Source organism: Protopterus annectens, chromosome 1.part0 (assembly GCF_019279795.1).
Source record: "Protopterus annectens isolate FY-2018-M chromosome 1.part0, PAN1.0, whole genome shotgun sequence".
Classification (NCBI taxonomy): Eukaryota; Metazoa; Chordata; order Ceratodontiformes; family Protopteridae; genus Protopterus; species Protopterus annectens.
This window is the reverse complement of record NC_056725.1, coordinates 1241452033-1241479076: the sequence shown is the minus strand read 5'-3', so window position 1 is coordinate 1241479076 and position 27044 is coordinate 1241452033. Positions and strand designations below refer to the sequence as shown.

The 27044-nt window shown below is 42.6% G+C and overlaps 1 protein-coding gene across 1 annotated transcript in view; it reads right to left on the bottom strand.

The window, feature by feature from the left end:
* Window positions 1-27044, bottom strand: part of HACE1 (HECT domain and ankyrin repeat containing E3 ubiquitin protein ligase 1) — a gene marked incomplete in the record, with an annotated part of 1502717 nt that overhangs the window by 111810 nt on the left and 1363863 nt on the right. The window contains 1 exon segment of the mRNA XM_044065909.1: window positions 21830-21900. Within this exon segment, the coding sequence (XP_043921844.1) occupies window positions 21830-21900 (71 nt within the window).

Sequence of the window (27044 nt, the reverse complement as noted above, 5' to 3'; positions counted from 1 at the left end):
TGATGCCTTTATACCCGAATAACTGCAGCTATGACGTCGGGTGAAGTGCGACACCAGCCGAGGCCAGACCCAGACTTTGGAATCCGGCCGACCGAAGGGCTGCCTGACGACAGGACAACCCATTTGTAAGGACTGCAGATGCATCCTTGAAGGACATCCTGGACTGCAACAGTGAATACACTTGAACATCTACATTTATGGTAAGTGTACACCAACTGTACTATGTTCTTCATGTTTCACTGTTGCAGTCATTACATTTGGGTAGAGTCCCACAGCTATGGATGAGAGGCTGGAGCTAAACAGCATTAGGAGGGGCTATGAGGCCCTGCAAAACTGCAGTGGCAAAGCCTGTCCTGGATTTAGAGTAGAGTGGCAGATGACAGTGCTTTGTAAAGGTATGCACTGAACTCAAGTAGCAGCCTCTAAAATGTTCTTAGTTGGTACTCCACTGAGAAAGGCTGCTGAAGTGGCTTCAGCTCTGGTTTAATGTGGCCTAATGCCCTTAGGCACTGGCTTGCCATGGTGTAAATAGCAGAAATGAATGCAGTGGCCTATCCACTTCGAAATAGTCTGCTTTGGAATAGCCTTTCCTTGTGATCCCGCAGCATATGCCACTAGTAATTGCTCTGTCCTTCTGAAAACTTTTGTTCTGTCCAAGTAGAATCTAAGCTGTCTGTGTAAGTCCAAAGAATGCAGAATTCTCTCCCCCTTGTTCTGTGGATTTGGATAAAAAGTTGGCAGGTGAATAGTTTGGTTAAGAGCCACAATGGACACCACCTTAGGCATAAATGTTGGGTTTGTCCTCACAGAGACCCTGTCTGGATAAAAAATTAAAAAAGGTTCCACAGCCATGAGTGCCTGTAGCTCTGAAACTCGTCTTGCAGAAGTTATTGCTAGGAGCAGAGCTGTTTTCCAAGATAAAAACTTTATATCAGCAGTAGCAGCTGGCTCAAAAGAAGGCAGGGTGAGTTTTTCCAAGACATAGTTGAGGTCCCATGCAGGCATTGGTGATCTCCTTGGAGGCCTTAAATTTTGGCTCCTCTGAGGTACTATTTTAATAAGGGATGGGAAAAGATTGGTGGCTCTGTATTGTAATGAGCTGAAATGGCAGAGGCATGAATTTTAATAAATGAAAAAGATAGGCCTTTGTCCAGCATCTCAGTTAAGTATTGCAAAATCTGAGGGTTATTTTGTCACAGCTGTATCAGTTCCTTGTGCCTGGTTCCAAGCACAGAATCTCTTCCATTTTCCAGCATAAGATTTTCTAGTACTAGGCCTTCTGGCCTCCAAAATGACATCCATCACAGCTTTACTGAAAGGTGTGTTTTGTATGACTACATTATCCGCCGTGCTGCCAGGTTTAAAGTCCTGAGTTGGCTGTGCAGGATCTGATTGTTTTGCTGGGAGAGTAGATGAGGTATTTGAGGTAAGGTCCAAGCTGGGCATTGAGACAAGGTCTTTAGGATTGGAAACCAGTAATGGCGGGACCAGTCTGGGGCAATCAGTATCATTTTTGTCTTCTCTTGTCTGACCTTTACGAGTACCTTGGGGAGGAGATGCAGTGGGGGAAAAGGCATATACTGATAGGTTTTTCCAGCTGAAAGATAGGGCGTCCACTTTTGATGCTTGTCTGTGATAAGTCCTTGTGCAGAATCTTTTTAGTTGGTAGTTGTGAGGGGAGGCAAATAGATCCATGTCCGGGCATCCCCATTTCTTTGTTATCATGCTGAAGACTTATGGATCCAGCTGACACTCGTGGGGATCCATAAGGTTTCTGCTTAGTTCGTCTGCCAGAGTATTTTTCCTTCCTGGCAGGAATTGCGCCTGCAGATGTACTTGGTAAGTTAATGCTGTGTCCCGCAAAGTCATGGCTAGTCTGCAAAGGGGGTAAGAATGTGTGCCCCCCTGCTTGTTTATATACCACATGACCGCGGTGTTGTCTGTCTTTATTATTAGTTGTCCCGGATGAAGTAGGTCCTTGAAGGCTGTCAGGGCATTCTGAACAGCTAGCATCTCTTTTTGATTGATATGTAGCTGCATTTGGGTTGAGGACCATGTGCCCTGAATGCATCTTCCTGCCATGTGGGCCCCCCAGGCATAATCTGATGCGTCCGTTGTTAGTGTCTGCCTGGCTGGGGGTAATGTGAATGGCTGTCCCTTGTTTTGGTGACAAGCCTTTGCCCACCATTGAAACTCCTGTTGTAGGCAGGTAATGAGAGTAATCATTGTTTCCAGGCTGTGGCAATGTTGAGTCCAAACACTTTTTAGGTACCACTGAAGTTTCCTCATATGCAGTCTTGCATATGGAATTAGTAGGATGCATGATGCCATGAAGCCCAAAGCCTGCAGAATTTTTCTTGCAGATAACTGGGCCTTTGTTGCCAACATTGTGAAATAGGTAGTCAGTTGCCTTTGTTTGTCTGGTGTGAGATAAGCCATCTGGGCAGTTGTATTTAAGCTTGCACCCAGGAATATTATCCCATCTGGGCAGTTGTATTTAAGCTTGCACCCAGGAATATTATCTCTTGAGAGGGTACTAGTTTTGATTTCTTTTCATTGACTGTGTACCCTAGGCATGTTAGATGTCTTTTCACAAACGCCAGATGCTGTAGAAGAATGCCCTTGTTCTCTGTTTGAATTAGACAGTCGTCCAAGTAAAGATATATTTGTATTCCTCTTAGTTTCATAGTTTCATAGTATAGTATTAGGCTATCTGCCCTGGGGCATTTGTAAGCCTAGCCATAGTGATGTGGCTTTTGCCACCCCATGAAATGGTACAAAAATGTACAGAATAAATCAAGAATACTGTGCCTCTGTCTAGTAGTGACACAGTGAAGGTCCCCTTATATAATAGAATTAGTTTACTGTGCCCATGTCTAGCAGTGACACAGATGTGACCCCTGGGGTAAATTTCCGATCTCCCATCCACTCATCAAGATTTCTCTTGAAAAGAGTCAGTGAGGGGCTCTGCCTAATACGAACTGGGATCCTGTTCCAAAGTATGGGAAGCCTCTGGGTTATGAATCTATCCCTCCAGCATGTCCTATTCTTACTTGTGCCGAGGTTTAAGTCTTTAGCTCTCGTGGTCCTGATGGATTTGGATTTTTTGAGGTGGAGCATGTCCATCAGATCCTGATTGGACATGGCCTTGTACGTCAGGCAGAGATCACCTCTGAGCAGGCGATATGCTACTGAATAAAGCTGAAGTTTCTTTAGTCTGGCAGAATAAGACATATGTTGGAGACCCTTGATCCTTTTGGTGAGGTACTTTTGTGGTCTCTCCAGCTGTTGCAAGTGCCGGGTGAGGTACATACCAAATGGGGCATTGTACTCAATCATGGGTCTGATGAGGGAGGAATATAGGGGTACAATGACATCCTTGGATCTGGATGTGAAACCCTTCATGATGAGGTGTGCAAGGTAGAATGTTTTTCTAACCACTTTGGCAACGTGGGTGTCAAATGAGAGGTCGCTGTTTACTTAGGTCCCTAGGTCTCGGATTACTTTTTCCGTACTCAGTGGGTTGCTGTCTATTTTTCCAAAAGGGATGACTATACATTTTTTGGCATTTAGTTTAAGGCCGTAACTACGGCACCAGTTGTCCGTTTCAGTGAGGCCTTTTTGTAGGATGTGTGTATTTGCTGGTGTATCGACTATGGCGCCTAGTTTGCAGTCATCTGCGAACTTTGTCAGCCACAGCCCTCCCCATGTTTGTTTTAACATCTGAGAAATAAATGCCGAACAAGAGGGGTCCCAGGACAGATCCCTGTGGGACACCACTTGTGACTGGCTTTGAGTCTGACATTGCTCCAGCGATTTTAACTTTAAGGGTTCTGTCCTTTAGCCAGTTTGCAACCCATCTAGTGACATAAGGGTTTACTTTTAAGCTGTTTAGCTTATCTATGATGCCTGAGTGGGGTATTGTGTCAAAGGCCTTAGCCAAGTCCAGGTATGCTGTACGGACTGCTTTGCCCTCATCAATGGCTCTACTGACTGTTTCGAAAAAGTCAACCAGGTTTAAAAGGCAGGATCTGCCCTTTACAAAGCCGAACTGGGTGGGGTCAAGCGTCTGTAGGTCCCCTATGTCTCCGTTTATGAGTTCCATAATGATTCTTTCCATAGCTTTGCAGACCACGCTAGTCAAGCTGGGCCTTTGTTGCCAACATTGTGAAATAGGTAGTCAGTCTGCAGAATGCAATTACTGGTGCCAGGCACTTTGTAAAGACCTTGGGAGCAGTAGATAAGCCAAAGGGCAGTGCAGAGAATTGGTAATGCATTGAACCAGCCTTGAATCTGAGGTATCTTCTGTATAATTGTCTGATTGGGACATGCAGGTATGCCTCTTTTAGGTCTAGAATCACCAGCCAAGTGTTCTTGCCCAGCATGGGCAGAAGCTGCTGCAAAGTAATCATCTTGAATTTTGGTATATCCAGGAATGTGTTCAGAATAGATAGGTCCAGTATTGGTCTCCAGGTCTTGTCCTTTCTGGGTGCCAAGAACAGTCTTGAGTAAAATCCTTGTCCCTGCTCTTGCTCTGGTACTTGTTGAATGACCCCCATGTCCATGGGGGATGAGACTTGTTTTTGTGCCTCTGCCCACTGATTTTTTGGCAGATCTGGCCAGCCGTTCGCGTTTGGCAGGGTATGGAAATGTAACTTGTACCCTTGTGACACGATATTTAGAACCCACTTGTCCTGGGTTATAATGTGCCAATTTTGAGAGAAAAGTGCTAATTTTCCCCCTAAGGGTGCTGCCAGCAGATAAGTGCTTGGTGCTGGCAGGGGGAAGTCATTGGGACTGTTTCCTGTATGGTTGTGATTGGTCTTCTCCAGCTTTGGAGGTAGAAGCACCCCATTGCTTTGATCTGTAGGAACCTTGCGCCTGGGACCTGCCTCTAGGGCATCTGGATCTGCCCCTTTGAGGTCTGTCTGACACAAGAAAGGACCAATTTTTTGTAGGCCAGTGTCTGCTAAACCTAGGTGGTTGTAGTTGTAAAAAATCTTTGACAGTTTGCATAGATTTAGCTTTGTCCTCCATTTTCTTTAACACCTCCTCTGCCTTAACACCAAACAAAGTATCATGCTGTAAAGGTGCATCTAATCATTTAACCTTGACATGATCAGGCAGATTTTGTTCCTTTAACCAAGCATGCCTCCTAATTACAGAACCCGTAACTGCGGCCCTGCAGGAGGCCTCCAAAGAATCAAAACCACATTGCAAAGTATGCTTTCCAACTTGTTCAGCTGCATGCAATAAATCCTGCATTTCCTTGTTTTCTGCAGATTCAGAATTTAATAACATTTTCTGTTTAAGCAATGCCATGACATGTTGCTGATATTTAAGCATATGAAACTGACAGTTTAAGGCCCTTATAGCCAAGGTAGCAGATGTGTAAACCTTTTTTCACCATCTACCCAGTGCCCTAGAATCTCTGTCAGAGGGGGTAGGGTTTTTTGCAGCGGAAGCCTTAACTCTTTTGGGACCCTGTGAAATAGTTTCTGGGACTGCAGCAGGGATTTTTAAAAAGGAATTTTTGAGAGTCAGGGACCCTGTAATATCTGTCAGGCTTAACAGGAGCTGGAGGTAAGGAGTCAGGGGTAAGACTAGACTCCGAAACACATCATCTGCAATATCTAACACGGGTGAGATGGCTAGTGGCCTGTGTTGGGGTAGTAAAAGGAAATCCCTGAGCCTCTTTTTAGATTCTGAAAAATCTTGGCTTTCCCAGTGGAAATGCTCCCTCATGGTATGCAAGGTTTCCCCAAAAGAACAGTCCTCTGGAGGAGAAGCTGAATGTATAGATTCTTCAGCATCAGAATCCTCATGGGGGGAAGAGAATATTCCTGATCAGAAAAGGAATCAGAAGAAATAGAAACCTGATCTGAAGATTCACAGTCAGTCTCTTGCCTAGGCCTCATTAGGAGGGGGATGGGAACCCCTGATCAAGGTAATTAAGTCTTCGGCCATTTTGAGCATCTGTTTTTTGGGCATAGAGGCCTGTCCACGTGGCTCTTGAGTTTGTTTCTTTGTTTTAGAAGGTGCTTTAGTCTTTGCCTTTGAAGCTGAGGTTGGTTTAATGTAAAGATGTTTAGGTCTGAATACACCCTCAGAAGCCGGTGCCTGCTCAGCAGCTCCGGACCCATCTGAAGGAATAGTATCCGAGGCTCCAATACCTTGAGTTTCCAGCAGCATGGCCAACTCCACATGGGAGTCGGTAGTGGCCTGTGACTCTAAAGTAGCGGGCGTCAGGGGCTGCGAAAGTGCCTCACTGAGAACTGGCGACTGGCTTAGGAGAAGCTTTGTCGTCGGTTTTGGGCCTCGGATGTCTATCTCTCTCCTTTTCTTTGCGTTTTTTGTGAACTCCGGTAGTCAGATGGCTATCCGACAACATTTCTGGACAATTAAACCGGCTTCCAAAATAGTCTAAAGCAAAATCATACCGACGCTTAACAGTGCGTTGGTTAAATCTAGTACAAAACCGACAACCAGCAATGTTGTGATCAGGGCCTAGGCAAGGAATACAGCAAGAATGAAAGTCCTTATGAAGTATTTGCTTTCCAAAAGAAATACAATTAACTTTTTCTGACATCGGTCTGGAGCAACAAAAAAGTTTCCCCAATAGGGTACTTAGCTTTATTGAAGACTTCAGATCTGAAACTCTAACACGAAAATCTCAGGAGTCGGCCGACCGGCACTTGCAAACTGCTTCTGTTTCGGGCACTGCGCGGCAAGAAAGACTGAAGAAAATGGCGTCGGCCCTGATCAAAGTAATTAAGTCTTCGGCCATTTTGATCATCTGTTTTTTGGGCATACAGGCCTGAGCACGTGGCTCATGCATTGTTTTTTTTTAGCCTTAGAAGTTGCTTTTGTCTTTGTTTTTGAAGCTGGTGTCAGTTTTATATAGAAATGCTGAGGCCTGAAAACACCCTCAGAAGCCGGTGCCTGCTCAGCGGCTCCAGACCCATCTGAGGGAGAGACATCCATGGGTACAATATGAATCTCGCGGCATGCCGGACTCCACATGGGTCTCGGTAGAGGCCTGCGACTCGAAAGTAGTGGGTATCAGGGGCTGCGAAAGCACCTCACTGAGTACCGGCAACTGGCTTAGGAGAAGCTTCATCACCGGTTTTGGACCTCGACGGTCTGTCTCTGTCCTTTTCTTTGCGTTTTTTTGTGAATTCCGGTAGTCGGATTGCTATCCGACGACATTTCAGGGTAGTTACATCTGTTTCCAAAATATTTTGAAGCAAAGATATACTGACACTTAATACTGCATTGGTTAAATCTAGCACAAAACCGACAGCAAGGCACGTTATGATCTGGACCTAGGCAAGGAATACAGTACAAATGGAAATCCTTATGAGGTATTTGCTTCCCACAAGTAATGCAATTATTAACTTTTACTGACATCGGTCAGGAGCAAGAAAAAGTTTCCCCAACGGGGTACTTAGCTTTAATAGAAGACTTCGGTTCTGAAGCTCGAATGTGAAAATTTCAGGAGTCAGCCGACTGGCACTTGCGAACTGCTTCTGCTTCGGGCACCGCGCGGCAAGAAAGACTAAAGAAAATGGCGTTGGCTGCATGTTTTATAACCCTGACGACCTGACGTTATGAAAGAGGAGACAGCAACCGACGCAGGACCCAAGACTTTCATATTCAGGCCAAATGACGGCAACCTGCCAGCAGATTACCCAAATGTAATGACTGCAACAGTGAAACACGAAGAACATCCCATCTGAGTTGGGGATTGCTGGAAAAAGGCTCAGATTTGGGCTTTCCTATTGGTTAGTTTGTGTTAAAACTGTTTAACTTCACTTGTATTTAAGCCTTGCATTTGCGTGCAGCTGCATACCATGCAAAGGGGTTTAGCTCTGCCGCGCATATATCCAAATGCCTACAAAGACAATTTTCCCTAGATATCAGCTAATGAACCCTCCCAAAATCCCATGTTGTACTACGAGCAACTCAGCTGCACACAGAAGCGCTGATGCATTTTTTTTAACCCTATCCTTCTACAGAATATACCACTTTGTCAATCCTAGAGCAAAACCTGGTCTAACTAGTCCATTTGCCACTAGTAATTAAAAAACAAACAAAAACACTAACCACTGAAGATTGCAGTGCTAAAACAATGACTGAAGATTAAACACAAGTGCTACAATATCACCACAAGGACAGAGTAGCGTGTTCAGCAGCCACAATAAAATAAAACCAGCACAATTTAATAATAAACAGATAAAATCCTTCAAACAACAGGATGTGAATCCTCACAAACAAACAGGATGAGTGCTTTCGACTATGCCTTCATTAGATCCTGTTCACACTAAAACACCTCAGTTTTTTTATATTTTTACTAATTTTTTTTATCTGTTGAACATGGATTCTAGTCTGTCTTGGTGGTGATATTGCAGCACCTGTGTTTAATCTTCAGCCACTAGTAATTATGGTATAAGCCTGCCATAATGGACGGTCAGTTTTCCACCATTTCTCCAGCCAGCGTGATTGACATGGGCATCCTGAGGCAGTGTAGTAATTGCCTCATGTATACTGACAACCACTTACTCCTAAAACAAATACAATATGTGAGAGATGTATTTACACTATGAATTTGGAATCACTTCTCTCACAGAACAACAAATCAGACATCAAACAGGATGTCAGCACACACACTATCTCTTGCATAGACTCACAAAACATAAACCCACATACATGGATGTACTCACTAGAAGCCTACCAAAAGAACAGAGTCCTCCCAAGCACAAACTTATTACACACACTGCAGAGCCAATGGAATCCACTACACATAATAACGTACACCAGGGTCTCAGCTCACAAGTCTGTAATGCAAAACACCTCAAAACCAAATGTCCTGGTCATAAGTCACTCCACAGTGAGACACAGAGATGTCTCCCTCACCAGCCTGTACAAGGAGAAGGTCATGGTCAGCTGCCTGTCAGGTGTCAGGATGCATCAAATCATGCACGCACAAGTCTGTCAACAACAAGCACCATTATGACTCTGTCGTAGTCCATGTTGGGGTAAATGACTTGAGAAATACCTCTCTGGACTATATGAAGACAGACATGGCTGGACTCTCAGATTATGTGTCCCAGGCAGGTGTGCCCCTAGCCCCAAGCAGTATTCTATTTTCACCCAGGATGATGCCTCAATATAAACAAAAAATGACTGACCAACAATTGGCTTAGCTTCTGGTGTCAGTTCCAAGGGAATCCAGTATCTGTCAGCCTGGGAATACATGGTCGACAGACCATGCTGCTTTGCCAGGAATGGCCTTCACCTGTCGCCTGTTGGTTTTTGGTTACTGGAAAGGGTACTTGCCTTCCCCATAGTGTCTTTTTAGGCAATGTCAAAACAAAATTTCTGACGTAAAAAAATCCACTCGTGACAAACTCAAGGTTATGCTGCTTAATGCTAGGAGTCTAAATAGGAAACTGCACTCCCTGGAAGCACTCCACTCCTTGGAAGATGCTGATGTCTATGCAGTCACTAAGACATGATTCAAGGCCACAGGGACCACCCTGGCTGTGCAAGGCTAAAATGCCTTCCACACATTCAGACCTCAAAACGAGTGTGAAAGAACCAAAAGCGGAGGTGTACCCATCTTCATTAAAGACATACACCTCAAGACTGGTTTAAACAGTACAACACTGTTGAGCTACTCCAAGCCCAACTAATTGTAGGTAAATCCCCCTTCCACATCACTGTTAGCTATAGGTCTCCCACCACTAATCAACAGAAATATACTACCTACCTGGACTTACTACAGTTACTCGCTATACAGCCAAACACCTTGGTAATGGGTGATATTAAAGTACAGTTGTGTACACTTACCATAAATGTAGATGTTCGAGTGTATTCACTGTTGCAGTCATTACAATTGGGTTATCCTGCTGGCAGGCTACCATCAGTCAGCCTGAATTCCAAAGTCTAGGTCCGGCATCTGTTGCTGTCGCCTCTTCCCTGACGTCAGTGCGCCAGGGGTATAAAAGCTGCAGCCGACGCCATTTTCTTCAGTTTTTCTTGCCCCAGATGTCAGGTGCCCCCAAAAGGGTAGGCTAAAAAATATGTCAATAAAACATGCATGCACCAAAGTATATATTTTGCCTTCATCTACAAGCAAATACACCACATAGGTTGTATAGAATAGAGAAGTACAGATAAGTTCCAGCAAAGAAATGGCAGATGGCAGGTGGGTAACCTGGACTGCAACAGTGAATACACTCGAACATCTACATTTATGGTAAGTGTACACTACTGTACTATGTTCTTCGTGTTTCACTGTTGCAGTCATTACAATTGGGTTGAATCCCAAAGCTAAGGTTGGGAGGCTGGAGCTAAATAGCATTAGGAGCGGCTATTAGGCCCTGCAGAACTGCAGTGGCAAAGCCTGCCTTGGATTTAGAGTAGAGTGGTAAGTGATAGTGCTTTGTGAAGGTGTGCACTGAACTCCAAGTAGCAGCCTCTAAAATGTCTTTGGTTGGTACTCCCCTGAGGAAGGCTGCTGAAGTGGCTGCTGCTCTAGTTGAATCTGGCCTAATCCCTTAGGCACTGGCTTGCCATGTTGTGAATAGCAGAAACGAATGCAGTGGCCTATCCACTTTGAAATAGTTTGCTTTGAAATCGCCTTTCCTTGTGATCCTGCAGCATATGCCACTAGCAATTGCTCTGTCTTTCTGAAAGCTTTGGTTCTGTTCAAATAGAAGCGTAGCTGTCTGTGTATGTCCAAAGAATGCAGAATTCTCTCCCCCTTATTCTGTGGGTTTGGATAAAAGGTAGGCAAATGAATAGTTTGGTTAAGGGCTACACTGGACACTACCTTAGGCATAAATGTCGGGTTTGTCCTCAGAGAAACCCTGTCTGGATAAAAAATGATAAAAGGTTCCACAGCCATGAGTGCCTGTAGCTCTGAGACTCGTCTTGCAGAAGTTACTGCTAGGAGCAGAGCTGTTTTCCAAGATAAAAACTTTATATCAGCTGTAGCAGCTGGCTCAAAAGGAGGCAGGGTGAGTTTTTCCGAGACATAATTGAGGTCCCATGCAGGTACTGGTGATTTCCTTGGAGGCCCTAAATTTTTGGCCCCTCTGAGGTACTGGCTTAATAAAGGATGAGAAAAGATTGGTGGCTCTGTATTGTAATGAGCTGAAATGGCAGAGGCATGAATTTTTATAGATGAAAAGGATAGGCCTTTGTCCAGCATCTCAGTCAAATATTGGAAACTCTGAGGAATATTTGGTACAGCTGTGTCAATTCCTTGTGCCTGGTTCCAAGCACAGAATCTCTTCCATTTTCCAGCATAGGATTTTCTAGTACTAGGCCTTCTGGCCTCCAAAATGACATCCATCACCGCTTTAGTGAGAGGTGAGTTTTGTATGACTACATTATCCGCCACGCTGCTAGATTTAAGGTCTTGAGTTGGCTGTGCAGGATCTGATGGTTCTGCTGGGACAGTAGATGAGGCACTTGAGGTAAGGTCCAGGCTGGGCATTGAGACAAGTTCCTTAGGACTGGATACCAGTACTGGCATGGCCAGTCTGGGGCAATCAGCATCATTTTTGGCTTCTCCTGTCTGACCTTAGGAGTACCTTGGGGAGGAGAGGCAGAGGAGGAAAGGCATATACTGTTAAGTTTTTCCAGCTGAAAGATAGGGCATCCACTTTCCATGCTTGTCTGTGATAAGTCCTTGTGCAGAATCTCTTTAGTTGACAGCTGTGAGGTGAGGCAAATAGATCCATGTCCGGGCATCCCCATTTCCTTGTTACCATGCTGAAGACTTGTGGATCCAATTTCCACTCATGAGGATCCATGAGGTTTCTGCTTAGCTCGTCTGCCAGAGTATTTATCTTTCCTGCCAGGAATTATGCCTGCAGATGTACTTGGTAAGTCAATGCTGTGTCCCACAAAGTCATGGCTAGTCTGCAAAGGGGGTAAGAATGAGTGCCTCCCTGCTTGTTTATATACCACATGACCATGGTATTGTCTGTCTTTATCAGTAGATGTACCAGATGAAGTAGGTCCTTGAAGGCTGTCAGGGCATTTTGAACAGCTAGCATCTCTTTTTGATTGATATGTAGATGCATTTGGTTTGCGGACCATGTGTCTTGAATACATTTTCCTGCCATGTGGGCTCCCCAGGCATAATGCGATGCATCTGTTGTTAATATCTGTGTGGCTGGGGGTAGAGTGAATGGCTGTCCCTTGTTCTGGTGACAGGCCTTCGCCCACAATCGAAACTCCTGTTGTAGGCAGGGAATAAAAGTAACTTTTGTTTCCAGGCTGTGGCAATGTTGAGTCCAAACACTTTTTAGGTACCATTGAAGTTTCCTCATATGCAGTCTTGCATACGGAATTAGTAGAATGCAGGATGCCATGAAGCCCAAAGCCTGCAGAATTTTTTTTGCAGATAACTGGGCCTTTGTTGCCAACAGTTTGAAATAGTTAGTCAGTTGCCTTTGTTTGTCTGGCGTGAGATAAGCCACCTGGGCAGTTGTATTTAAGCTTGCACCCAGGAATATTATCTCTTGAGAGGGTACTAGTTTTGATTTCTGTTCATTGACTGTGTACCCTAGGGATGGCAGTAATCTCTTTACAAACGCCAGATGCTGTAGTAGAATGCCCTTGTTCTCTGCTTGAATGAGGCAGTCATCCAAGTAAGGATACATTTGTATTCCTCTTTGTCTGCAGTATGCAATTACTGGTGCCAGGCACTTTGTGAAGACCCTGGGTGCAGTAGATAAGCCAAAGGGCAGTGCAGAGAATTGGTAGTGCATTGAGCCAGCTTTGAATCTGAGGTATCTTCTGCATGTTTGTCTGATTGGGACATGCAGGTATGCCTCTTTTAGATCTAAAGTCACAAGCCAAGACTTCTTGTCCAACATGGGCAGAAGCTGCTGTAGAGTCAACATTTTGAATTTTGGAATATCCAGATATGTGTTTAGAATAGATAGGTCCAGTATTGTTCTCCAGGCTTTGTCCTTTCTGGGTACCAAGAACAGTCTTGAATAGAATCCTTGTCCCTGCTCTTGCTATGGCACTTGTTGAATGGCCCTCATGTCCATGAGGGATGAGACTTGCTTTTGTGCCTCTGCCCATTGATGTTTTGGCAGGTCTGGCCAACCGTTTGCCCTTGGCAGGGTATGGAAGTGAAACTTGTAGCCTTGTGACACTATGTTTAAGACCCATTTGTCCTGGGTTATTATGTGCCAATTTTGAGAAAAAAGTGCTAGTTTTCCCCCTAAAGGTGCTGCCAGAAGGTAAGTTCTTGGCGCAGGCAGGGGGAAGTCGTTAGGACTGTTTCCTGTATGGCTGTGATTTGTCTTCTCCAGTTTTGGAGGTAGAAGCACCCCATTGTTTAGACCTGTATGAACCTTGGGGTGGGATCTGCCTCTAGGGCATCTGTATCTGCCCCTTTGTAGCCTGTCTGACACTGGAAAGGACCAATTCTTTGTAGGCCAGTGTCTGCTAAATCTTGGTGGCTGTACCTGTAAGAAATCCTTGACTGTTTGCATAGATTTAGCTTTGTCTTCCATTTTCTTTAACACCTCTTCTGCTTTAACACCGAACAAAGCATCATGCTGTAATGGAGCATCTAATAATTTTGCTTTAACATGATCAGGTAGATTTTGTTCCTTTAACCAAGCATGCCTCCTAATGACAGAACCCGTAACTGTGGAGTTGCAGGAGGCCTCCAGAGAGCCAAAACCACATTGCAAAGTATGCTTTCCAACTTGTTCAGCTGCATGCAATAAATCCTGTATTTCTTTGTTTTCTGCACATTCAGAATTTTTCAACATTTTCTGTTTAAGCAGTGACATATATATATTTGAGCATATGAAACTGACAATTTAAAGCCCTTATAGCCAAGGCAGCGGAAGTGTAAATCTTTTTTTCCCCATCTGTCCAGTGCCCTAGAATCCCTGTCAGAGGGAGTAGGGTTTTTTGCAGTGGAAGTCTTGACCCCTTTGAGACCCTGAGAGATAGTTCCTGGGTCAGCAGCAGGGTTTTTGAAAAGGAATTTATGAGAGTCAGGAACCCTGTAGTACCAGTCCGGCTTAACAGGAGCTGGAGGTAAGGAGTCAGGGGTCAGACTGGACTCTGAAAATACATCATCTACAATGTCTAACACAGGTGGAAAACTGGGGGCCTGTGTTGTGGTAGTAAAAGGAAGTCTCTGAGCCTTTTCTTAGATTCTGAATAATCTTGGCTCTCCCAGTGGAAATGCTCCCTCATGGTATGTAAAGTTTCCCCAAAAGAATAACCCTCAGGAGGAGAGGTTGAAGGGATAGATTCTTCAGGATCAGAATCCTCATAGGGAGGAAGACAGTATTCCTGATTAGAAGAGGAATCCGATGAAATGGAAACCTGATCTGAAGATTCATATTCTGTCTCTTGCCTAGGCCTCTTATCAGGAGGGGAATGGGAACCCCTGATCAAAGTAATTAGGTCTTCGGCCATTTTGAGCATCTGTTTTTTAGGCATGGAGGCCTGTCTATGAGGCTGTTGTACTTGTTTCTTTGTCTTTAAAGGTGCTTTAGTCTTTGTCTTTGAAGCTGAAGTCGTTAACTGAGTAGGTCTGAAAACACCCTCAGAAGCCGATGCCTGCTCAGCGGCTCCAGACGCATCTGAGGGAATAGTTTTCGAAGGTCCAATACCTTAAGCTTCCAGCGGCCTGGTCGACTCCACATGGGTGTCGGTAGTGGCCTGCGAGTCTAAAGTAGTGGTCGTCAGGGGCTGCGAAGGCGCCTCACTGAGAACCAGCGAACAGGCGAATAGCTTAGAAGAAGCCTCGTCGTCGGTTTTGGACCTCGGATGCCTGTCCTTTTCTTTGCGTTTCTTGTGAATTCCAGTAGTTGGATGGCTATCCGACGACATTGTATAGTTAAATCTTCTGCCAAAATAGTGAAATGCAAAATCGTACCGACGCTTAATAGTGCGTTGGTTAAATCTAGCACAAATCCGACAACTAGCAACGTCGTGGTCAGGGCCTAGGCAAGGAATACAGTAAGAATGAAAGTTCTTATGAGGTATTTGCTTCCCACAAGAAATATAATTATTAACTTTTTCTGACATCGGTCTGGAGCAAGAAAAAAGTTTCCCCAACGGGGTACTTAGCTTTTAGTGAAAACTTCGGATCTGAAATTCAAACACGAAAATCTCAGGAGTCGGCCGACCGGCACTTGCGAACTGCTTTTGCTTCGGGAACCGCGCGGCAAGAAAGACTGAAGAAAATGGTGTCGGCTGCAACTTTTATACCCCTGGCGCACTGACGTCAGGGAAGAGGCGACAGCAACTGACGCCGGACCTAGACTTTGGAATTCAGGCCGACTGAGGGTAGCCTGCCAGCAAAATAACCCAACTGTAATGACTGCAAAAGTGAAACACGAAGAACATCTATCCTTCCATCGACTGGGAGATATACAAACAAAAACATGCTCGCCCTGAGGTTCCTAGACTTTGTCAATAAAAATGCTCTGGAACAGATAGTCTGAACCCCCACAAGGGGCAGTCTGGACCCCACAAGGAGCTCAAATGTTCTGGACTTAATACTCACCAACATGGGGGATCAATGCACTACCCACTGTGTGTTGCCCTCCCTGGCAAGTTCCTGTCATAAATCAGTCTTTTTCAAAATAACAATTGGACCTGACCACCTCCCCCATTACAGGAGCTAAAACTAAAAAAATTCTCCAAAGCAAACTACAGCCTACTAACCAATGGTATAAACAGTTTCAAACCCCCTACTAACACAACCAACAAAGACTCCGGTGCAGAGCTGTACACAAATGCCCTGTATAACACTTGCACAGCTGTATAAACTTCATAGTACCTGAACGGTCCAAAATCAGTTCCTCACGAAAAAATAAGCCACCTTGGTGGACCTGAAGTATAAACAGATTATATAACAAAAGGAGAAAAATTATGTCTAAGAACAAGAGGGAATGACTCAGCAGAGAAAGAACACCCTCCACAGCTTGAAGAAGCAAATCAGACATCTTATAAAGTCCACTAAAGCTAATTATGATACTAAATTAGCATCCCTAGCTAAGGATAATCGTAAGGCATTCTTTAGCTACATCCAAAATCTAAAAAGGAAGGCCCAGCTTTGTGCCAAACTAGACAGTACCACTTACACTGAACACGGGGAAATTACCAACCTGCAAGCTGACAGATTTATCACAAACTTCACCCCCACCCCATCAGTTATACCCCAAAGCATCCCGGCCACCAGTCCTCTACCTAGTATCTCCAAACAGCAGTTCATAACAGCTCTCTCCAAGGCCAAAAACATGGTCTCTATGGGACCAGATAACATCCCAGGCTTCTTACTAAACAGTTTAAAACAGGACCTAGCTGAATCACTTGGTACTTTATTTAACAGCACAAGTAAAACCAGCTGCAAAACACGAACTCAAAAGAGAAAACTTGCAGAGAAAACCAGTTTAATAAAACGCAGAGCTTTCGGGCGTAACCCTTCTTCAATACTAATACCTATACTATACCTAATACTAATGGAAAACAGCAACAGTAATCCCCTTGCACAAAGGGGGGTCCTCATCAACTGACCCTGGAAGCTATAGAGTCTAGACCCTTAAGCTTAACCAGCCTTACCTGAAAGGCCATGGAAAGAATCATCATGGGCCTTTTTAACAAAGACATAGGTAATCTTAAACTCTTGACCTGACCCAATTTGGCTTTAAGGATAGATCATGCTTATTAAACCTGGTGGACTTCTTCGAGAATGCCACCAAAACCCTGGATGAAGGCAAAACAGTATATACTGCCTATCTCGACTTAGCCAAGGCCTTTGACACAATCCCCCACTCAGGTATCATTGAGAAACTCACCCAACTGGGGATTAACCCTTACGTCACTAGATGGATAGCCAGATGGCTCAACAACAGAACACATGCAGTCAAAGTTGGGGATTCCACTACTACTAGTAGACCAGTTAACAGTGGTGTACCACAAGGATCTGTGCTGGGCCCTCTAATATGTGAATCTACTTCTCAGAAGTCCAGGTGAAAGCAGATGGCATGTAGCTTACCAAGTCTGCTGATGACTGCAAAATGGGTGCAATCTTTGAGTCCCCTAATGATATTGACACATTACAAAAGGGGTTAACACAGACAAATAATTGGTGCCAAAGCCATATTGATGCATGTATATAAAGAGAGACAGAATAAACGGAAACCTTATTTTTCAGAAGTCTCAATAGATACACAGACTTCTGATGTATATAAGGGCAACAAGAGAATTAGATTTCCCTTAACTTTTTCTAATGATGTCAGTTTGTTTTGTGACATCATTAAGAGGAACTGGAATATCCTATATGCAAATGAGGGCTTAATCGAGCTAGTGACAGACCATCCTAGCTTTTCTTTCAAGAGTAAATTGTCTATTAAAAGACTACTTTGCTATAAGACAAGGGAGATGTCGTTGACAGTTACTTCTCAGAGACAGGGGACTTTCCCATGTAGAGACTGTAGTGCGTGCAGGTTCATATACACAGGTACTCAATGTATATACCCAGTGCTGAACTGTCGTGTAGACTTCCCCTTTTATGCAGATTGCACCACTAGGAATTTAGTGCATTATAGTTTCTGTACATGCTGTGCAGCCTACTATACTCGCTCACTTAGGGAGCGTATACTTGAGCATATAAGGGACATCAAGAATAATAAAAATATAAGTCCACTGGCTAAGCATGTTGGATCTAATAGCACACAGCATCAGTTTAAATTCTTTGTGCTAGAAATACTATATGAGGACATTAGAGGGGGGTGATTTAAGGAATAAAACAGAAGCATGTGAACAGAACTGGATACTGTTTTTCAAAGCTGATAGTTTTCCTGGCATTAATGATATGATATCTCTCAAACCATTTCTGCGTAAAAGACCCTTGAAACATTGAGCTTTTTAAGATGATGGCTCTTTAAGTGAAGTGACTGAGATTTTAATGAGTGATTATACTGTTGATTATCAAATGTCTTTTATTGGATGTTTTTACTATAAAATGCCTGAGCTGTATTTTGGTCTTTGTCTGATGAAGCGGTGTTTAACCGTGAAAGTGCTAACATTGTATTAAACAGTTTGTTATTTTAACTGACTTTGAGTCTGAATTTTTGCCGTGCGGGAACTTCGCTTTGTTTTATGTCTTTTTGAATTCTAGTTTGTACATTAGTGGAGTTCCGTGTCCTGGTTGCTGTTTATATTCTCTACTTGCCAAAAAAAAAAAAAAAGAGCCTAGAATGGAATCAAAAGGAAGAGACCATCTATGAACTAAAGACATGGTGGTACTTGAATCACACAGCCGTACAGAGAGGGATAAATATGTGCCCCCGAAGGCTGTCATTCAGTCAGTGGATAGCAAATGAAAACTATTCTGCGGGCAGTTGCAAAACCTGACAGATGGACTTCAGATTGAAAGTACTGCTGCCCTACTTGGAACCTAAAAATCTCCCTTAATGTTAACTCTTTAAATCCTAAAGATGCATCCAGCTATTTCTACAGGACCAGATGAATGATGCAACCTAGCCCATCAACTTCTACCTACACATACTGGATTTGGGTATATCCATTGAACAACTTTAAACTGTAAGCCATTTGGTCAACAAATAGACAAAAGAAACTTTTCTGGGATCACAACACAAGTACTTTGTTTGCAGAGAGGCAAACTCTCCTGTACCCCCATGTGGAAGGGAGGCACCCAACTTACATATATATCAACTCAAAGGTTGCACAATAGTGGGAAAAGTGCAACCTCTAAGATATCTGAAAGTTGCTTTTGGCCATTACACCTTAGCTGAACAGCACTTAATTCAAAATCATTCTATAACTTGACACACTCTTCATATTTACCAAATAATTGCAAAACCATGTTAAAAAGCTTCTGCAAGATGTTAGTTTACAGCTTTCATTGTGGATACCAAAACTGCCAGGGATACTTGACCATGTCTAGAAGAGCTGAACATATATGGTGCCCATATACATAATTACATAAATGGTCAGAATGGCTCCCACACGTTAACAACTCACTTGTAATTACCCTGCTCAACTGCAATCATAAATGAGCAAAAGTTTGCAAATGCAAACAGCATTAATTAATTAAAAAAAAAAAAAAAAAAAACCACGAAAAAAGCATTTTTGCAGGGAGCCAAGTCTCCGGCCTCACCACCCAGGCTACTTATACATACCAACTCTGAGGATGTACTATAAATGGAAAGGCAAAATCCTCACTAGCCCAGTAATCTGACATTCCAGAGAAAATCTGGGCAATCATACACAAGTGATCACATGAATGATTGCCATTTATATACGGATTCACTTCAGAACTCTGGCTCCTGGAAATAATTTCCATATTTCTATAAATATTTCGACAATAAAGCAACCTGTAGAAAAATGTCTGGCACATGAAAATTAAGAACTTCTGCTGCTACATGTGCATTTTTTGATGTTTAACTATGAATTTTAATTTGTTGACAAAACATTGCAAACATTAACACTGTACTTCTTACTGTAACTTATAAAACTTAAGTTTTAGACTTTGAATGATACAGTGAAGATGTGGTTGTGCTAAACAGTTCTGATGTTTATTACTATAAAGTAACAGCTATGTTTGAAAGATATAAACTCTTGTTGCACTAAGTCTGTAACATGACTTTGCTATAAAACTCAAGACGTAACCTTCCACAGCTCCACCGAAGACAGTTAAACAATAAAGATGTGCCAATAAAAATCTTTCAGCTCCACAATTTCCATCCAGCCTCAGTGAAACAGAACAGAATGAACTGTCAGCATTTTAAAACCCCTGTATAGCCTGATCAGCTAGATTCTAAAATATTTGTAACGTTTTAATGTCAATCCTATCCTCTCTCAAACTAAGAAGGAATGGGAGGTAATACCCTCAATTCAAAAGCAGAAATCATTCTTTTCATAATCACCCTGATTAACAGACTGAATAAACAGTCTTTGTTGTGCTAAGTAAGAACTGCAATAGGATGCTTGAAATAGGCTGATGAAAGGGATTTAACAGAAATTCTCTTTAGCAACCAGAGCACAAAACCATTTTCAGTCAATAATCTAAGAAAATCTCACTGTGTGCCTTGAAAAAAAAGGTCTCCCTCACTTAGAAGGTCAAAGGGCAAATACATGAACAGTTGCTGGAGTAAAGTTGGAACACATGGCTCTGTAGCTCAGGCGCAGGTGTACAAAAGTCATGTGAAAGAATTAACACCATCAACGGTTGAGGAAAATTTTTAGAAATTCTTCTCACTTAGACTGTGCCCCCCTGAAATGGCCCTTGAACTTCTTTATAAAGACGTAGCCCTTCTACGAGGAAAGCGGAGTTAAGCCTTTTTCGAAAAAGTAGAAACTTTACTTCTTTCCAAAAACAAGAAAAATAAGAATGTGGGGAAACAGGGAAATTTCTGTCTCGATTCTCTTACGTCTTAGCTTTGAATGCCAACTCATGTAAAAAGTCAGCTTTTTCAAGATCAAAGAGAACACCAGCAAAAGCTCAAAAAGTTCTAATTTGGCAATACTATTTTGAGGACAAGTATATTTTCTTGCCATTAGAGAAGCAACATTACATTTCGTGGATAAAACAGCAGCATGATGCAAAGCTTTATACATGTACTGATATAAACTTGTAAAGATATTCAAAATGTTCATAAATTTAGAAACAAAATTCCTGAATTTCTAGTTCAGTCTCTTGGTCTAGGAGAAAGTAACTTTTAGTTTACATCATTCTGTAGCAGACTATAAACGGGAGAATATTTAATGCTCAAATGGGCATGCTACTGGACTAATGAATCTTTTTTTAAAGGCTTCATATAACTAAGCCATTCTACTAGCAGGGTTAGAAACATTCAGTCTTTTTCTATTCACGGCTTCCTTTATATAAGTTTTAACCACCACTCTCTCTCAGATCCAGTATAACATTAGTCAACAGTTTTAAAACACCAAGGAGTAAAAAAGTGTAATACAAGTTCACGGAGGCTTCCAGGTTCCTGTTGAAAACTGTGTGTTAGGATAAGAGGGAGGTAGCACCAACAAAGCTGTAATTTTCTGAGACAGATCCTGTGAACTTGGGGGGAAAATCCATTTTCAGTTATGAAGCTAATTAAAGAACAAACACTGAAATCTCTAGGATGGAGGGAAATCACAAAATCACATTCAGAATCACTGCCTTCATTAAACAGCAGCTGAGTTATAATATGAATGAAGAACACATCCAAACAAAGCAAAACTCTCTGCTAGGAAAGTAGATTTGGTTAAAAATTACTCTGCACTTCAAGCGTTAGATTAGCAAACTGCTGATAATCTGACTCCATGTGGTATACAGATTTATGCTTCAAATAACTCTCAAGTTTAATATTTGCAGTCAAATTGTGCTCAGGGTTAAATTTCCAGAAACTGCAGGTGGAAGAAGGGTAGCTTTGAGCTGCACAGTTAATACCTGACAGTATCCCCCTTGAGATCATGTTGTGTTTCACCGTAAAACTTTTTCGAGTCAGTGGGAATAGGAGAAAGGTTGAGTTCATCGCAGGATGCTAACTCTCATCAATATACTCTCTGCTCATGCACCACTTGGGGATATCCAAGTCACCTATCAGTATGTCCCTAGGATATGAGAGAAAGTGAAACCCTGACAAAAACCCATGCAGACACGGTGAAGACATGTTGACTCCATAAAAATGCAACTGAGCCCACCTGAAAAGGAGAACTGAACACTGACAGCAGCACTAACCTCCACTGCACAGCCCTAGGAAAACAAGACATCACTTACCATGGGAACATTTTTTAAACTTACCTGCCAGTGACAAACTGCAGAAGAAGAATTCTCTCCTCTTGAGTTAGTTTCCACACCAACGTCCAAAACCACTACAAAGGAAAATACAAGAATATATTTCAGATTTTAACTTTAGTAAAATTACCAGCTGAAAATGCACTGAAAAAATGCTATATTTTGAATGATATGAAATCTCAAACTGTGAAGTCAAAGTGAAAAGAAATCAGCTAAGATTCTTGGAAAAATCAGTGTATGACTGCACTGCTTGAACCTAAAGTTCAAATTACGTCTGATGCTCAGATGAGGAAACTATGCAGCACCTTCCTAAGAAATATGTTAGTCTGTGCTAAGTATAGTCAGAACTGACCTCCATAACACAAGATGTTCCCCTTTACGTTTATAACAGGGCACAAAAGGGGTCATCAGAAATACAGTGATGTCTATAATGCTTCACACTCTGGTCTTGAGACTGCTTACTCTTCTGAAGCACCCTGCTGACTTCTACTCTTCCCCTATTTCAACGTGAATATAATATTAATATTTAATTGAGCAGTGGCTCAAGGAAGTGATTGCCACTCCCTTAACTCCTGTGGAATGTAACATTCTGAGAGGTGACCTAGGCCAGCAGTGAGCACACTGAGGCAAAAAAGGATTAGAGAGACCAGCTGGGGCAGTGGACAGGGGAGAATGGCTTGTGATGATTAAGAGGATGAGAGGACACCTGGTAGATAGACCCTGCCAGGGACAGCTTTCATCTTAGCCTACAAAGGATACTGACACTCAGAGCTAGACTTACAATGACATATGTCAATGACAGGACCTTTGACATCACAACCCTTTCCATCGCTGTTTAAAGAAGTGGAAAGGTAATAATCAGGCAGAAGACAGACGGGAAAAACAGACAGAAGACTGCAGAGGATAAACAACTGTGACTTACAATATGCCTTGGTAATACTACTAAACAATGTAAAGGGTATGGGAAGAAAGACAGCAAAGCTGCAAGCAATAATGTAAGAGAAAACAGTAGACACTGCTAATGTAACAGTAACATGGACCAGTGGCAAAAAGTGAATAGGACATGCAACTGCCAGGAAACAGACTGTTCATAAATAGCAAAAAAGGAGAAGGAAGATAAAGCAGCAAGCAATGTAAAGAAAGGCATCAAATTCAAGCATTTGAAGAAGAGAAAAAAACACCCGCATGAACGGGCAAGGTAGGAAGAACACTCAGAATGTAGGACAAAGACCCCTGGCAGCTTTAAAAAGTTGTGAATAGTGGTGGGTCAGTACACTGGCAAAGGCATCAAAAACACAGTTAGGGAGAAGGATGGAGGAATGAAAGACAGAATAAGGGAAGGGAACTCAAGACGGAGGAAGAGGATTACACTCATAACAGATCTAAATCTGCTACACAGGGACTAGGAGGTCTGGACTCTGCAACAGACAGTAAGGGGGATTTTAACATGGCCTTGGTCTATGAACACCGGCCATAAGGGGAGAGGCTGTAAATTCTGGATGCATTCCTAACTAAAGTGGAGGGGTAAGAGAATGCACAGGGGAAGGTGCAATCAGCTAAAAGTGGATTATCCTGAGTTGGAGATGAGAATATAGGATGTGTTAGTGGTCTGAGACTATGGTAGTAAACAAGCTGTGAGAATGGGTCACTGCTATGGACAAAGCTTGAGGAAGAAACAGAAGAAATATTTTGGTAGGCTTAAAAGGGCTCTTGGGACAATAGCCTAGTAACTACCTATCAACATATGATAGCCAATTCAGTTACACGGGATTGCAATGCTAACAATTAGGACAAATTATAGGGCACATACCAGGTAGAAGGAAGGGGGTGGGTAGGTGTTAGTGATATAGTGCAAGGAAACAAATAAAAGGACACCACAGAAGGTGAGAACAGCAAAAACACACACAGGAAGACTAGTGATACAAGAAATCAAGATGAGAAACAAATGCTTTTGTGTGTAACAGAAGGAACGAAGGGACAGACCTAGCCAGGCTGAACAAAGATGACAGAGACACCACAGAAGACTGAGAAAAAGCAGAGGTACTGAAAGAAGATTTTGCTACAGCTGGCATTACACAAAAGTGGGGGATGCCACACTGAGAAAGAAATACAGCAGAGTGGGAAAGGCAGAAGGCAAGACAACAGGATAAAAGAGAAGAAAGTGGAGGGAGAACTGTCTTCTAAGGGAGGATAAAGTACAGGGATCAAACAGGTTGCTTTACAGTAGATCTTAGGAATCTGGAGAGTGCAACCAGATAACATGATGGAGATCTTTAACAGATCACCAGCCACAGCACAAGTTCCGGAGGACTGGTCAACAGCAAATGTGGCGTCCTTTTATAAGAGGATACAGTCACAAAAAGGGAGAAAATTCTGGGTCTTTGAATCAAAAAGCAGTATCAGGAAAGTCAAAAATAATCCCAAGGGAAAAGGCTATCCGATTTCCTAAAGAACACTAATCTCCAAGCCAACAACAAATGGGAGAATGTGGCCAGGAGGGGCTGTATGTCAAACCTAATGCAGTTTTAAGACTGGCTCACAGGAAAACTTGAAAGTGAAGTCCTAGAATAAGTAGCTTACTAGTATGTCAACACTGACGCTCTCTCATCTACGAAGGTGGATACTATGAAAACTGAAGGATCAAGAGGAAGAACCAAGACTGTGATGAAATGCCTCATGGCTAAATGGCAAGATATGAGGGTTGCAATGACAGGGACAATATGCAGGATAAGAAAAGTAAACAGTAGAATACTACGATAATCATTCATGGGTCCAGTACTTGAATGTTTGTTTCAGACATATCTTAAGCAAAAGTTGAAAAGGAACAATGTTAATATAACTACTACACATGCAGCAGTGGTGTGTCAGGAAGAATCAAAAGAAAGATTTAGAAAGGCTGTCCAACTGGTCAGAGTGGTGGAAAATGAGTTCCAATCCAGATAAGAGGTTCACTGCAGACAAATGCAAAGCAAAGCAATCCTGGTATTACTTGCAGGTATGGGTGAAACTAATAGGAAAAAAAAGTAAGAAAAAGAGCCTGTGGTTGTTTATAATATCACATCAATTTATCTATAAGGAAATCCTCCTTGGTAGATCAATGAATAGGCTCACCTTCTCCACCAATCAGAAACTGGCATTTTTTTTCACATAAGTCCCTTGTGCTTGGGGATCCAGATGCCAAATGCCAGTTAATGTTGTTACATCAGGCTCTAAGAACACCTCTACCCTTTAAAGCCCACCAGTCTGTCACCTCTAATGAGAAATCTTCCTGCAAATCAAGAAATAAAAATAAAGATGTGATACCTGTACAGCTAATAAGTAACATACAAGTATGTACTTCTCCATCTTAGAGGAAACTTCAGCAACCAGGGCTGGAAGGTAGAGCCTTTGATACAGAAAGACAGTCTCCTGAACAGTAGCGCAACTGAAGTGTGTATCCCACCCATCTTACTAGCAATGCTCCTAATCTGTGATAGGTTTGGCTTTAAAAATGGAAGGACTACCTGCAGACTGGTCAGAACTTCCACCACTCCAGAACATGGCCATATGGGTCAAACTAAAAGAAAACCCGTGAAGCATGTGGTGTCTCTGCAACCACTGACCCCTCATAAATCCACTGCAACATCAACAAATACTTCTTTGAAATTGTTTACCAAGACAGGGCAATGATCAAAACAGACCTTCACCCTGCATGGGTTTAAGAAAATATACAATACAAAACACAAACAGTTGTGTAAGGTTGGTTCATGGACCATGAAGATCAAGGAGCCAAGGGTCTGATTGGAGCACGGATCCTCCATTCAGTTCTCAGTCTGCCAGATTCATGATTGCCTAAATCTCCCTGTAGGGCAAGAACAACTGATACTGGAAAGAATCCAACACCACACTAACAAAAGAAATCATCTGAAATGGGACTGAGAACTTTTCTCAGTCAATAGGAAGGAAACACTCCAGAGGCACAAGGAAGTTCTTGCATGGCCATTTGGAGCCAGATGTTCAGGCAAGGAATACATGGGCAACCTTCTGCAAGGTTTTGGCCACCGCAGTTGGCATCTGAGTAATTCCTCTAACAGCAGAGGAAAAGTCCAAATGAAAGCACATTGTACTAGAAATGATGCCCACAGAGGGTAAATCAAAAGAATATCCTCCTTGGATTTCCAGACACCAATGTGTAAAATGGTGTTCAGCAACATTAATGAAGCACCCAAGTGCACACATGCCATGACCCCCATGGAAAGTTTTGATTTTTTTTTCAATTTCTCCAAATGTTCTGGGTTTCCTAATACAGTGTCAGTAATGCACTCCGTTCCTGAATCAGGATGCAGGGTAGGACTAAAGTTCAAGAAATTATTATTGCTTCAGTTCTTGATGTTTGCCAAGAGTGCTCTTCTCAGCACCTACAATATACCCAAAATTGCCTCCTTCTGCAGTTCATATGGAGTTACATGTATTGTTGGTATTTAAGTATGACTGTAAATTTGTTTTTATTAGTTATTTTGGAATTGTCTGGGTCTCTCTATTCCACATTGCTCTAGCTTCTGCCTGAAAATCCGATACTTTATAATTTTGAGTCAGTCTCTCAGCATGTAAGACACAGTAATCACCGGGGTTAGCTATTTCAATGATTAATGCAACTTTAATCCTTTTTCTTGGACTGCTATGTCTAGCTTTTTCTGTCAGTATTGGATGATCCCATGTGATCCAAGCTTCATCACTGCTGATATTACTTTGTGGCTCATGTTTCCAATGCTTCTCAACTACTTCTGTATTGTAATGTTTGCACAGTCCCCAATGCAATGGTCTTGTCACACTACTACTGTGCCTTTCAGCATACAGATCCTCAGTCATGAGTGTATCACAACCAGCAATGAGATGTGCAACTGTTTCTACTTCTATTTTACTGCATTTGTCTGTTTTTCCCACTTTTTTCTACAGAAGTATAGTTAGTCCACTATCTTGGGGGTACCATTATTAACTTTTCATCTTTTGGTTTAAATTCACCTCTCTTTACCCATTCCTGCTTCAAATCTTGGTCAACTTGTGGTTGCTCTAAGAGAAACCGATGACTTGAATGATCTAGATGAAAACTGTTAAAGTCCAGTAGAGGAAGGAAATCCACTGTTACTTTGGAACTAGAAAGAAGATGAACTAAAACTCTCATCATCTCGTTCAGAAGAAGAGATAGCCTCCCTCAAGTTTGCACGTCCCCTCACTACTTCAC